General features: G+C 43.2%; 1 protein-coding gene across 1 annotated transcript; it reads left to right on the top strand.

Moving 5' to 3' along the window:
* Nucleotides 1-7,151: 7,151 nt before the first annotated feature.
* Nucleotides 7,152-14,428, top strand: LOC146200273 (uncharacterized). Its single transcript, XM_084592903.1, has 5 exons — nucleotides 7,152-7,420; nucleotides 9,798-9,859; nucleotides 9,984-10,073; nucleotides 11,461-11,487; nucleotides 14,311-14,428. Exons 1-5 carry the CDS (start codon nucleotides 7,348-7,350, stop codon nucleotides 14,362-14,364), a joined length of 306 nt encoding a protein of 101 aa, XP_084449029.1. The 5' UTR covers nucleotides 7,152-7,347; the 3' UTR covers nucleotides 14,365-14,428.
* The last annotated feature ends 845 nt before the right edge of the window (nucleotides 14,429-15,273 follow it).

The following is a 15,273-nucleotide window of genomic DNA, read 5'->3' as shown; positions in this document are numbered from 1 at the left end:
GGTGGACAATTACAGATACACCCTTGATTATGTTTTTCTGGCATTTATGAGGGTGAAGCATCTGAATTGTCACTAGCATGTATATGAGTAAGGATTCTATGGCATTGAATGCATCTAATTTTCTGGAGCAGCTTTTCTTTGCTGGCCACTTATGAGGTGCGCTATAATTTGTCCAACTTAGCCTAGCTTCATGCTATGAGTAAGAGAGCTGTAGCATGTACACAGTCATCCACTTGTAGTTTGAACACATGACTGTGTGGCACGCGCTTTCCGAGATGCCACTATGTCCAACGCAGCCGTACACCGTAGAGAAGATGCAGTGTTAAGTAGCAGCCTCTAATCCTTCTACGCATAAGCCACTTGCCCTTGATATGCGGCTGTGCACCATAGATGTTAAGTAGCAGCTTCTGGTCTCTCTACGCATAAACCACTTTGCCTCGATGCGTGTCTGTGCACCGTAACAAAGAGGCAGACGACGTGAAGCAAGAGCTCCTGGTCCCTCTAGATACAAGCCACTTAGACTCAATGCGTGCCGGCGCACCGTGGTAAAGAGGCAGACGACAAGAAGCAAGACCTGATGGTACCTTTACACATGAGCCATCATGCTTCGATGTGCGGCTGTGCACCATAGCAAATCTACAGACATCACATAGCAGCTCCTGGTCCCTCTGCACATAAGCCACTTTGCCTCAGTACGCATCTGCACACCGGAGTGAAGAGGCGTGAAGCTGCTGCTCCTGGGCCCTCCATGCACAAGCCACTTAGCCTCAATGCACGGCTGTGCACTGTAGTAAAGTGGCAAAAGACTTTAAGCAGCAGCAGCTTGTGCTCACTGTCCCACTGGTTGACGCCCGTCACACGGTCGAAACTGACCAACCAGTCTTCAACCGCCACTTAGCCTCGATGAACGGCTGTGCACCTTAGTAAACAGGCAAAGAACATTAAGCGCCAGCTTCTGGTCCATCTACACATCAGCCATTTTGCCTCGTTGCGCATCTGCAGACCGTAACAAACAGGTAGACATGACACAGCAGCTCTTGGTTCCTCTACGCATAGACCACTTTGCCTCAATGCGCGTCTGCACACCGGAGCGAAGAGGCAAATGACGTGGAGCAGCTTCTGGGCCCCCTATGTATTAGCTAGTTTGCATCGATGCACATCTGCACACCGCAGCGAAGAGACAGTGGCTTGAAGTTGCGGCTGCCGGTCCCTCTGAGGACTAGCATCGATGCGCGGCTGCGACGGATGCAATGGCATTTTGCAAAGCGCATGCCGCATATTCACATATTCAAGCTAAGAGTGGACGACCGTGTAAACTTAAAATACTAGCCATTTACTTCAAGGGCCAAGGCCATGGAAGTAACATGGTGGACAAAGTGAGAAGAATTCGCTGTAGAAGGATTGTTTAAGCCAGTGCTACACCCTGCATGGGAACAGAAATTGAAGGACGACAAAGTAGGCGTGTGAGATCTATGCGAGAGACAACTCAGAGACCTAGAATATCCCCCGTGTATTGATGGCTACGTGGCTACGTCTGGAAAGGGTGCATTAGAACAACAGAGAAGAAAGGAAGAGCTATAGCTACGTTGATAAACAAGGCAAGAATTTGCAATTAATAACATCACCGTGCAAATAACATATATGTGTGTCAGGAACAATTTTCGGTAAATGTATATGCCTAGAGGCAGTTCATTTTGGTACAGGGGAACACTGCAGGCAGGTAAACAAAATCTTGCGAAATGTCTCAGTGAGATATTGACCAGTTTGGAGGTGATGCCGATATTATACTACTATTGTGAGACTTCAACAGCCACATCGAATATTCTAGATGGATACACTGATTCAAACGGGAAGTTAAGGTTAGGCTTCTATGAGCGAACCAGACTTGTTATTGTAAACAGAGAAGCAAAATATGAAGGACAAATCCCGTGGGAATTTCGGAACAGAACGACGACCACTGAATGTTGCCTAATGTTGCAGCGAATTTATACCATGCTCGCTAAGATATAAATGGACGAAGAGGAGTTTTACAGTCAAGGAAGTAATCATAAATGCGTTTGTTCACAGTTGAGGGCCCCTTTTCAAAAGAGAAATTAAGGAGGGAAAAAAGGAAAACGCTCAATTATACGACTAACAAAAGCGCTGCTAGCAGCTCATACAAAGGAAGCAGTGGAGAAACGCCCCAGAGCACAAAGTGATTGCAATCGGGTAGAACAACTCATGAGTACAAAATTAAAAAGTAAAGCAGCCAACCGCTGGTACGAAAACAGGAATCCACGAAGTTGGTGAAATAAGAAAACTAGGGAAGACATCGAATAAAGACGGGCGGCTTCAAAGGAACACCGAGAGGCAAAGAAGGCACAGCTATCTCGCGACAGAGGACCTGATTCCGCTTGACCCTGACTACACCACAATACTACAACACTACAGAGGCTTGCGGAAAGTACCACCGGAGCCGCATAAAAAGCTCAGCAACGAGGAGGCCATAAATTTGAGGCGGCTACAGACGGGCACCTTCATTAATTTACACATATTGCACATAATGCATCCCACGACATTCAGAGACGAGTGCCCGTGGTGCGGGAAGACCCCTGCCCTGTACCACATAACATGGGAATGCAGCTCACATCAACTACAAAAAATTGAAAACCCAAATGAATGACAGTGGGAGGCTTTGCTGGCCAGCTCTGACCCGGAGGCTCAGCTCTACCTGGTCACAAGAGCTCGCAAACTGGCGAAAGCCAGTGGTGCCCTGGACTGGGGGCGCCAACCGCTCGTCAGCCTCGGTTGAAGAGGCGAAGAAAAAGATCCCCGAGCAGTTAATAAAGTTCACTCACTCACTCACTCACTCACTCACTCACTCACTCACTCACTCACTCACTCAGGAGGAAATAGACCACAAATGAGAACCGTATCGACAAACAAAAACAGCTAGTTGTACAGGCCCTCGTCCAATGCAAAATAAAGCACTCCACTGATCGCTGCGTGGCTGAACTCCGCGATGCAGCTAAAGGCGGAGCAAGAAACATCTGGAAGCATATAAGCTGGCTGGGTAAAAAGAATCAGTGAAATGAGGAACTAATTCTGTAGATACCGAGGGAAAATATTTAGACGGAGACGGCTCTCTAAACTACTTTAAGTTAGTTATAGATGAGTCGTTTAGGAGGGCGGATAGGGTAATCCCCCCACATAAAGAAGTGACGCATGACAATGAGATAGAAAGCCGCTTAAAACTAACCAATCTAAACTAGAAAAGGGCGGAATCGATAATTCTTAAATGCAGATCCCCAGTGGACGAAAATTTAATCCAACTGATTAACGCGCTTGGACCAAAAAGTAAGAAAGCGTTGTTGAAAGTTTTGGAAAGCATCATAACGAATTAGCAAATTACGGACAGCTGTTGGCAGAGTAAAATAAAATAGATTTTTAAAAGAAAGGGGGTAGATTGCAAATTAAATATTACAAGCTGATTACGATAGCATCTGTTATATACGGGCTGGCAACTCAAGCAATGAAATTAAATGTTCAGTCATGGGTAGAAAGTCATAATATACTCGGATAACATCAGAACGGATTTATAAATTGCAGGCGCTTAGATGATAGCCTGTTCGTTCTTACCCGATGCATAGAAACTGCAAGGGGGGGGGGGGGGGGGAACAACTTTATATTTAGTCTTCTTAGACGAAACCGGGGCCTAAGACAACGTAAACAGGGAACTCTTGTGGAGCATATTAAGCGATGAAGGTACAATATGGAGGTAACAGGCTTTCTACAGGAAATATACCGAGATAATAGAGTAAAAATTACATCGCAAAGAATATGAAGCATAGAAACTGTAGAGATATGCAAGGGATTAAAAAAAATGTTGTCCTCTGTCAGCACTACTGTTCCTGCTTTATATGGTAAATATGAAAAGAAGGCTACAAGAGAGTAATTTGGGTTTTAATCTGTCGTATAGATTAGGCGAAAAAGTTGTGGAGCAGCGTCTTCCGAGTTTAATACATGAGGACGATATTGTACTGTACTGCTAGCAGATAAACAGGAAGACTTGCAAACTGCAATTAATTCTTATGAAGATGAAATGGGCACACTAGACTTCAGGTTTAACGCAAGTAAGTGGTGTCTGGTAATTTTCAATGGTTCAACCAATCACGTGCTTAAACTACAAGGCCATGAAATACCCAGCGTGGCAAGATATAAATATCCGGAGGAATGAATAAGCGAAGGACTGTCATACACAAGAAAGCACGAACAGTATGTTATTACAAAAACGCGAAGAGATGCCGGGATGATGAAACATAGAGGATTGCGGGGATACAGCAGGTATGATTTGCTGAGTGGCATTGGGAAGGAATTTTGATGCCCGAGCTTACTTCCGGCAATGTGGTTTGGGGCCTGAAGGTAGAGGCATAGTCGTGATTGGAAATAAATCTGACAGCTGCTAGACGATTAGCACAAGGTGCCCGTGGCAAAACGACAAACCAGGCGGGATGATATGGGCTGGGCATCTTCCGAAGCACGTGAAGCTCAAAGTAAAATATTGCATGAGAAACGCCTGAGAAAAATTGACATTATCAGGTGACAAGCTAGAGTATATAACTACTTTTACATAAAGATCGTTGACTCAAAATGGAGGGGAATAACCAGGATATCGACGAGTAAGTATTCGGGGCACAAGGTCGTATAAATAATGAGCATTAAACAGCAGGTAAAAGACATAGAAGATAAAATTCGAGGATAATTTGGCGACTAAAGTGATGAAAGGTGAAAGCCTGAGTGCTGCACTCTGCTACGCGACTGTTGCGCATGTAGCGATGAATGCCGCTAAGAGCAAAACGAACGACTACTCTTTCACAATCTGCGAGTGCATTTATTCAGGGAATTCTGCTTGGTAGCGACGAGATCGCGCTCCTTGTATCTTCACAGTTGTTCTACGTTTACTGTTGTGTGGTTCATTTTACGGGGTGAACGACATTGCTTGGTATTTAAATATTTACGCATCTGTCACTAATTAGTAGTTATAATTAATTAGAGACTGAATACAATTAGTATTTATTGATTAGTCATCGATTGCTATATGGCCATATAAGGCACGCATTTGCGCATACTGTGGTGGTGCTCTGTGATTGGTCGAGACCTCCATGAAGTCAACCCGCATCGACCAATCAGAGCCGCCGCAAAAGCGTGACAGTTTTGCTGACGGCAACGATGAGGCAATAAAGGCTTTCGCTTTAATAAATGAGATAAATGACATGAAAACAATGCAGACTGTAGAAATGTATCTAAACGGGGAAAGACAGCCCAGGCTGAACATTTCTTTGATAACTCAATACGCAGTGGCCAACTTTTTGAAGCTAGATCTTGGTGCCCTAGAACACGAAGCTACAATACGAAATTTAACCAGGAAGATGACACATGTGCAGTGTGTGTAGGTGCGTAGAAACAACTTACAAACTAATGATGGTATCTATCCGGATCTCGATGAGACGCAGTCACTCTCCCTGAGACCTTAGAGTTTACACCAGTGATCGGTTGAATGAATCTACGGTGCAAGTCAGCAAAATGTTATTCGAAGATTGGTGGCTGAAAAGCAGATAGGTGACGTAACGATAGAAATTGAAATTTAATAACCAAACTTACGAAATAGTTGAGTTGCTTATAGCTGCATTCAAGACTTCGGGGGGAAATCCTAATGTGGTGGAAACTGCCACCATCCCGTTTCAAAGGCGAAAGCTCTTATGATCTATCCATCCATCCATGTACACAGTAATGTAGCGCTTTCTGCGAACAATAAAGTATTCATCAATAATCGACTACTATTTCTAACTTGGGCTCACACTTGGTAGCAGCCGCGTGCTCCACCGCTAAAACTGACAGCATCGCAGATGAAAGTTGAAAATGACGCCATCATCTTGGCCTACCCCCCTATGGTGGGTATGTGCATTTTCCAAGAGGCTAGCAACAACAACTACTTAGCGCTGATGCTGCCATATCAACACGTGAGGAGTATGGCCGCAACGGTGGCATACTTGTCTAAATCAGGGGTTCTCAAACTTTTTCGTTTCGTTTCAACCTAGCAGTCATCATTATGTGTGCCAAGGCTGTCTTTAGGTGAAATATCTTGAGCTACAAAAATATTTTGGGAATGTTTTCTTCTCCGTGCGTCCCTAACTTTACGTCTTCCAATAACAGCTCACAAAATTTAACGATATTTGTTCCAACTGGCGTGTGCAAAGTTGCCGCCATTTACTCAATCTTTAAGATAACTTCCTTCGTACTTGAGGCAGTAAACTGTTCAGTTCAGTTTGCCCCTTCGCTGAACTGTCCATTGAATAAACGAAACTTATTTCTAATATGACGGCCATTTTTTAACAGCACAACCCTGTTCGGTACCGCATTGATGACATCAAAAATTTGCATGATCTTCGGAACCAACACTTGGTCAACAAAAAACAGTCGTACGTGTATTTAGTTTCCCTTGAGTGCTAGAGATGCGCAGCCTTTCGGTCATGACGGGCGAACTGCGAAATTAGTTTCACGCCAGTTTGGCCAACGTCTTTCTTATTACGTTCTTCGCTTTACTTTCTTTTCATCCCTAAAACTGCTTCTAGCCTTTCTCCTTTATTACGTGTATGGCCTTACTATTTCTTTATCCGTAAACTCTTTCCTCTAGCCTTTGTAATCGCTTGGGATACCGGCCTTAATGCAATTCCTAGCGTATTTATGACATATGGAGTGTACAGAAGCGAAGGCGGTTAGCGGTGGTCTGTAGTGCCCTTGCCGATTGCAGCACGCGAACCCCTTCCACAAAGACACCGCGATGATTCACCGGGAAGGGACAGAAGGCTTCGAGGTTTGCAATGCGCAACCAGTGCTCACGCACTCGATGCGCACCGCAGCGCCAATGACACCGAGGTAAACTAGGCGTGACAAGACAGTGACAAAAAAAAAGAACGGAAAAAAAGAAACAGGAAGGATGAGCGTAAGCAGACTGTGATCGAAAAGCGCCATGCCTGTCATCGTTGCTACAGCTTCCGCTTACACAGCGTTGCAGCATATACACAGAGAAAGGAGTAGTCCTATTTAGTTATGGTTTCCGTCCAGTTTCTTTGTTACGTTCATGTTCTCAAGATGACAGCAGAACGATGCAATCCCGGTCGCTAAGTATTAAAGAATATTGCGAAATATCTCACAGGGTAAGCTCTAGGAAGGGAGGTGGGGGATTGTTCTAGCCGAGGTCTTTTGATTGCAGAGCGCATGCATATATAACGGTTGTCAGCACGAAGGTTTTCAGTCCAGCTCACTATTAGAGTCCCCGTCTCTCTCCGGTTTCTCAGCCCGTCCAAAATGAAGGTGCTGTTCGTGTGCGCACTCATCGTTGCTGGGGCCTTCGTCGTCAAGGGTGCCCACGAGCTGTGCGGTAAGACCAAACTTAAATTATTTTCTGACTTTGTACGATCGAGCCATGCTCTTAATTCAACGCTCTTGTGTTTGCCGAAGCAACACTAAACCAATTTTGGAGTGTACTTCGGCATATAGCGCAAACTTATGAACCCCGTCATTGAGCCATCAATGTATCACGGTAGTTAATAAATATACACCACCTATTTTCTTGTGCTTCGTGGCGTGGACATAAAAATTCTATCAAACAGCATGTTTGTTAGTTTTCCAACACCTGCATCCTCAAGCGCGAAGATAATGCCGCAATAATTTATGTTCAAGCAAATAAAATGCAAAGGCGCGTATCCGAAAAGCTGTTTCGAAAAGCTCCTATAATGACTACACGCTTACGTCATTTAGCATTTGCATCTACTGTGGTTAAATGATAAGAGAAATCCGACGCTCTAAACAGCTCTAAATCAGCTTTTGAAGATCTACGTGATTTCCGGTGAGTGGGAATTTTTAACCCCTTTTACTTCGCCCTGGCGGACGCTTTTATTGCTTCTTGCGTGAATCATGATGCCAAAATCTTATTATGTATATGTTCTACCTTAATCTAGCCGTAAACATTTTACCAAGAGCAAGTCTAACGTTAATAGCCCTCAAGACAATTTGTGGGCGAGCAAGATATTACATTAATCTTACCCATGCAAGGCCATAGCTGGCCTTCTGTCATGGTAAAGAATGTACCGTGTGCTAATATCTATACAATAAACCAAGGAAGAGGCAGGTGGCGCATCTTAAATAGTAATGGTAGTGTTAACATGCGCACCTAACAAGGCGAAAAACATCCACGGGGTTTAAAACTGCGCAGGATCAGGAGGATTACGCTATTCCTATAATAGGATAGAAATGAAAAAAACAAAGCAGTTTCTAACTATGGGCAGAGATTCGCAGCATGCGTATTACTTCACTGAACGGTAAATTAAGCCATTTGTTTTATATTTGACTTCATCAATTAAGTCACAGATACCGAACTGTTGACCTCATAATTTTGCCTGGTGCCTAACTTTTCGTTTAGGCAATCAGAAAACCTTTAAAAGAGGATTATTTTCTGTCATGAAGGAATTGTGTGTAGCGGTTGCCGCTGACTTGAGGTTTATCCAACGACCGCAAGTTTTGCTTTCAAATTTCTAACTAGCTTTCCTGACGCCACAAGCAATCCATCACTTGGTGTTCGCAAAGGGAAAATAAGCTCATCAAATGTTAAAATCGCGAGCTCGTACGTTCCTCGTTGTGTCGCCAGACGGCATGGAATAAAACTCAAAAGTCACATGCCACCCTGTTCACGGTTAGTGTGACCGACACTGTAGATGTTGACGCTCCAGTCGAGATTTATGTTCTAACCTCGCTTAGAATTTTAAATCCAGAAAGGTAATTAATTTTATCGACATCAGCTTCGCTAAAGAGCAATGAAAGTTTCCATACAGAAAAATGCTCACTAATCGTTTAGTGCTTTTCCATCGATCCAGCTTATCACATCCCGCAGAATAGCATTCCTTTTCATTAGCATATCGTGATGCTTAGTGTGTCGTGTAATTCACTGTGGATATCCGCGAAAGGAAGGACATCAAACTGTTTGACACACTGGAACATATACGGGCTACTTTGAGCTCTTTCACTTCTGTATAAGCGCCGTTTACCAGAACATCTGTAACAAGCGATGGCAGCCAAGTGATTCGCTTTTGGTTAGTTACACTAACGTAGTCTAAAACATGTTATGAAAGGATGTTATTTTCGTGTCAACGGTGCGCTAGCGGACAAAACAGGTTCACGAAGAAAGAGGTTCGATCCTTACTTTCATGTGAAATGAAGCCTGCGGTCTCCTAAATACTTTTCAGTGGCAAAAAAATAGACTGTAGAGTTTTTCCATTTTTCACTTATTTCAACAACACACTATATTTCCATTTAAAGCGCACGTTACTTCCTTTTCAGCTCTCATAGCTACCCAGCTTGCGATGCATGGGTTCTATTTACACACCTGCGAAGATGTCACACATTTACGGTCATTTGCACATAACCGATCAACTGACTTTGATGCGCTAACTATTACCAGGTGTAGTGAACGAAGATTCAAATTATGCGCTACCAATCTGCCTTTTCAATCTTTGCACGGGTATTTGGACGTTCTTTTTAAACATTTAACTGATTTACATAGTCTTACTCTTCAAGATCATTTAGTACAAGGTCACTTTGAGTCATTTGGTTCGAGCTTTCCACGTGCACATTACCTGCTCTGAATCGCAGAAGTAAATAAAGCTTAGCTGCAGGGAACTCAATTTCGTCGCATTGCAGCGTCTCAAATAACGTGCTTTCACAATATATCATCTAATTTTCATTTTTTTTTCGCTTTCCAGGCTTGAACGACGACCAGGTCATGGCCCTAGTAAAGTGCATGGGAGACCACGTTGGCACCGAGGTACAATTCAGCGAATTTCACTGCTTTTTACATCTCGAAAGCGCAAAATACGGCGCGTATGGATAGCTTCATCTGCGTTTTCTCAAAGGTCCTTTAGTTACTTATTGTAATGTTTTCCATGCAGATCACAGGGAAGGCGAAGGATATCCTCAGCAAACACGGGGGCGACGTCATTGAGCTCCTTAAGAAGCAATGTGATGCCAACGTCGACTTCGTAAGTGCAATGTTTCGACACTTTTCCGAGATAATTCCCTTTCGCAGGTAAATCCTTAACATAAAGATGATTCTACTGCTTAGCGGTTAAAATGTTATTAAGGTGTTCACTGTTGTTCCTAAGGCAGGGTTTCTAACGGGTGCTTACACATAAATGGCATTGGGATCGATGCCCGCGTTAAGGGTACCCTGAATGTGTAAAAACTGTTTTTAAAAAGCGCCCTGAGTCTATATGTTTTCTAAGACAGCGAATTTCTGGGACTGCACTAGCAAATATAAGTGCTTTATATGGAAGCGACATTATGCTTTTTGGAATTGCAATATATACCCGTTTGATTTATTGTGCACTTTTGCATAATGAAATAAATTTTAAAATCACTGCCTCAGTATCTGCAAAATATTACGCACCTAGAACTGAAGAATCGTGCATACGAATATATGTGAACAGCCTCGTGAAGAGGAAATGATGAAGTTAGTGCCTCTTACTCATCATAAGCATAGCTGCGCCAACTGCGTCGACATTTATTTCCGTTATGGGTGCTTCACACGTCTCCAGGGAGGCATTGTTTCTAAAATTGGGTGCATGAAATAATTACTCATATATATATATATATATATATATATATATATATATATATATATATATATATATATATATATATTGTAGTGTGGCAATCTTCGTCTTCATAACCACTGCCATGCATCGCGTGCTGGCACACTCGAGGACGAAGAAGTTGGTCGCTGCCTTGCTGATTTGTCACGCCTGACGCTCCGCAGCGAGTTCCTCCTGAGCGGCTGAATCCATCTGGGTTTACCGAATAAACACAATAAACAATATATATATATATAGAAAGAGAGAGAGAGATCCAGTAGGTTTCAATAGGCCAGTTTACTGAATAAAGTAGAACATTAGGACAGACGCGACAGTTCGTTTTCACAGTTTATTTTGCGACACTTTCGGGAATGGTATCCCTTCGTCAGGACAGCTTTACAATATATACACTATTTATAATATATACCCCGGGTGTCCCATCTATGTAGTCAAGGTTTTAATGAATACGGAAAACCATGGCGGAATCAAATAAATAAAGAACTGTTCAGGGTCGCCTATGCTAATCTGCAATTTTTTTTTTTCGTTCGCTGGAGACAATTATTTGGAAAAGACTAGTTAGCTTTTTTATAACTATTCGCTAGAGTGAAAAACTCGTATTTCTGCTACAGCTGGGCACCTGCGTGCTCACATACCGGTGGGCACCCCAGTGTTATGTGGACGGCACCGCCGGCGCAACACTTCAGAAAGCTCAGAGACGTTAATTTGTAAAACTTCATGCAATAAAATCTCTCAAAAAGCCCACCACTAATCAAAATTTATTCTTATTTTTTCGCAGGGTGAGAAGCTTAATGCATATGCCACGGTAAGTACGTTTTTGCCTCTACGGCTTTTAGCTTGCACATACTTCGCGAAACTCTTAAGCAGAAAAACCAGTGCCCTTATTATCTACTTTATGTCCAGCGCATTATACAACCTCTGTGCCAGCGTTGATAAGCACATATATTAAGAAACGAAACGATGCTACGAGTTCTTAACCTAATCATTCCTTTCAGATAACACTCCGACACGAACACACTGGAATTGCCTTAGAAAGCGCTGTTGTATCTATCATTGCTTGTCAAAAAGTGCCTCAGCTTAAAACGCCAAAACACAAAATAAGCTCAATTATTCCATTCAGCGAAGCTTTTAGCGTTCTTGTCATCTCCAAGCTTTTAGAATTTGATGCTTTGATACAGCAAAAATTTATTTGTATTCCCAAATTATGCACCAAATGTGCAGTATGTACAGCGGCAGTGACTATAATCGCAGCCAGTATTGAATCATGCGCCGGTGTAATGTTATGCATTTATTTGCAATCAGACATTCTTCCATCAACTGCCAATTCAGCGCTTTAGACACGTCAAAACCAGCGGTTTATTTTTCTTCTTTATTTATTTCTGTCTGCATAAAAGTACACGACAATTGTTAGAAACAAATGAATGCAGTCCCATTTGCGACATAAAGCAAAGGAGAACAAAGCGACAGAGTTTGCTCCTGATAGCATTATGCGTTCCCTCAGGAACAGAAGTAATACTTGCTTATACAGCGAGAGAGTTTCTGTTTCTTAAACTGCTGCAGTCGGGGCTGATTACTTTGTCAAGTACACGCCCCAAAACACTCCAAACAAGAAATCGTGATCATGGTCCAAAAAGAACAATAGAATAAGGCATAAATATCAATTTAGCCTGCATGCACCATTGACGGTTCTGTTAAGATCGCTTTGTACAAGTGCAATGCAAACAATGAAAACAAATCGTATCAGTTTGTTTGTTTTTTTATCGGTGATGCGAAAACTTGATTTCACCTTTTTATACTTTTCGCTGCCTTTTCATTGCTCTTTTCCTGCATATTATCAATGCATTCTACAACTGAGTAACCGTAGTTGAGAACACCGATGTTGTGCTGTTCTAATCAGCTTATATGCTCTCTCATCTTGTTAAGCCCGTGCTATTGTGCGTATTGCGACTGCTAAGAATAAAACGGGCTACGCAGTTTTAATGGAGAGTCATATCCTCTTGGCGACAGTACGTGGGTGCCTATGTGAAGTCAAAAAAAAAAAAAGAATCAATCACGTAGATTATAAAAGCGTTTGTCGAGCCAGCCTGACTAGTTAAACGCGTGCATCATCACCAGGGTATACCTATCTAGGACGAGCACCCACGGCGTGAAAACAGAAACCAAAAATTAACCGGGAGATGCGCAAACGGCTCAGTCAGTGTTTAACATTTCTCATTGGTCTCGTGGTTGCTGGAAGATATACACGCACATTGCGCTCGCCAGTGATTAGGCGGATATGAACCATGGCGCAAAAAACCTCTGCACAGTAGGCGGATAAAAAGCGGATGGAAATCCGTAAAAACGATAGCCTGATCAAGCTTTACTCGAGAAGTGGGCGTGTGGCCGATACAGAGCGGACAAGGCCAATTTTGCGCACGGCGTGGTTCGAAGCACATTTAAAGACGCATTCCTATTCAAACCAGCTTTTGGAGTTTTGTATCCAGCCTAACATCCCGGATGATGAAATAAATATATATGCATTTGTAGCACACTTCTAATTCGGCGCATCGCATCACGAAGTCCCATTGAGCTTTATATAACAATATATTTTACGAACCAACCAGCTCAGAAAAGGTGATTAAAAGGCGTGCGGATAAGATAAAGCTCCTAGTGCTGTACTGTGCTCGTACTTCCGATAGCAACTTTTGACTCGTAAGTTCAATATTTCAACCTTTGAAAACTTTATAATAATGATTACAAATAAGCAACGCTATCCCTCTTCAGTAACCCGTAACTGCCATATACTATAGTTTTCCCAAGTGAAAATGGCTCCGCAGAAAAAATCACTACTGGTACTCGATTATTCGCTCTTTATTCTTCATCTTTTTATAGTCAGCAAAAAGGGCCCCAAGTGGCGGGTGCACCCGCATTTCGCTCCTAGTGATCTGAAAAGAATAATTTGGCCTGTTTGATTTGGTTTGGTTCCTAGGGTTTAAAGTCCCAAAGCAAGATCTGCTGTAAATGAGGCCATAGTGTAGAGTTACAGACAGTTTATTCATTACGACTTTCTTTAATATGCACTGAACACGGCCGCCCTGATATGCTCCTCCACTAGAACGTGGACACCGCCGCCGAAATTCAAATATTGAAATAAAATCTCAGGCGACAAAGTTAAAAACAACCGGTCCTACGGACTGGTAATAACGGCTATAATATTAAATGTAAAGCTCATGTTTGGAGCATGGTTTGTCTGCACCCCGGCAGTGGTTCAGTGGTTAAGGTAAGGTGCCTTGATTCATGCGCCCTCTTGCACGGCGTAGGGGAGCGCGCGCATCGAGGCAGCGAGATTAAGGCACTCGACAACTGTGGACAAAAATCCCGACAACCACGCCCCCTTTGGATGAAGGCAAGATACAAGGCGCTGTCTAGTGTGCGATGTCTCTGCACGTTAAAAGATCCCAGGTGGTCGATGTTTCCAGAGCCCTGCACTACGGTGTCCATTATAGCCTGAGTAACTTCGGTACCTTAAAACATCTAACATGAAAGCTGACGTTAATTCGGTTGCATGTATGAGGCATTCACAAGGAACCAGAGCCTACCTAGAAATGCGTTTGAATTTTTCTAAACCCTGGATTTTTCTTGCTTTCAGCCTGATGAAGTCGAGGTTGTCAAGAAAGCCTATGCAGAGTGCAAGCAAAGTTGAACTGCTTGCAGATGATGGGCAACGTGTGCAACGCTCCTTTATGGTGCCCACAACAGTACTTTTGGAACTCGTGATGAAATAAACGCGATATGCTTTAAAAAATATGTGTTGTTCTTGCCAACTGTTGTGCATGTCTGATCGCCGTGCACGTTCACGTGAGAAATTTGCACATAAAAGCTTGATGGTTGCCCCTAAAGTTACAACGTTTTATATATTCAACATTTCAAGGTGATTACTAACATTGAGTGCTGACGCCGGGAGATTACGGTTCTGCCCCTAAAAGGTTATTCCAAATAGCGGGCTGATTACAAAATTCCCAACAACAACAGCGACTCAGAGAAGCTTCTTCTCTCCCATCCCACCAAGTAAGTCTTTGAGCCTCTGGCTTTGCGGAGAGTGCATGTATGCAAAATCTGGAGCCCTAAGCGTAGTTTCACACACCTACACAAGTCATAGAGCAAGTTCCGAAGCGAAAGGTCTATATTATGCAAAAAATCGATCTCTTTGTGTCTCTCATTACAACAGAAGTCTTGGCAGGAAGTGACGGGAGCCAGGAAATAAAGAAGGGCAGCGATTGCTTGCACAACTATAGAAGTCATGTTGTAATGTGTAGAATTATGTTGCTGCAACAAGGGTATCGAACGAGTTTGTCTCGGTGTCTACTGCACCGTGGAGGAACTTCGTAGCAATTGTTATCAGCTATTCAAATAGGCAAAGCTTCTGCATCTGTATTGTGACAGAGCCGACTAGCAAGAAGCAGCACCGTGGCCCTGGTTTGAGAGTATAGCGGCCAGGTGTCCGCAAGGAGGCCCTAATTCCTCTTTGAGAAGAGCTTATTTCGGCATCTCACGAACGCGGAATGTTTTTCGACAGGCTTCGGATATTCAGGGGAACTCACGCCGCACGTTT

Source organism: Amblyomma maculatum, chromosome 2 (genome assembly GCF_055883805.1).
Source record: "Amblyomma maculatum isolate TAMU_Amacu chromosome 2, ASM5588380v1, whole genome shotgun sequence".
Taxonomy (NCBI): Eukaryota; Metazoa; Arthropoda; class Arachnida; order Ixodida; family Ixodidae; genus Amblyomma; species Amblyomma maculatum.
This window is presented reverse-complemented; position numbering and strand designations above follow the sequence as displayed.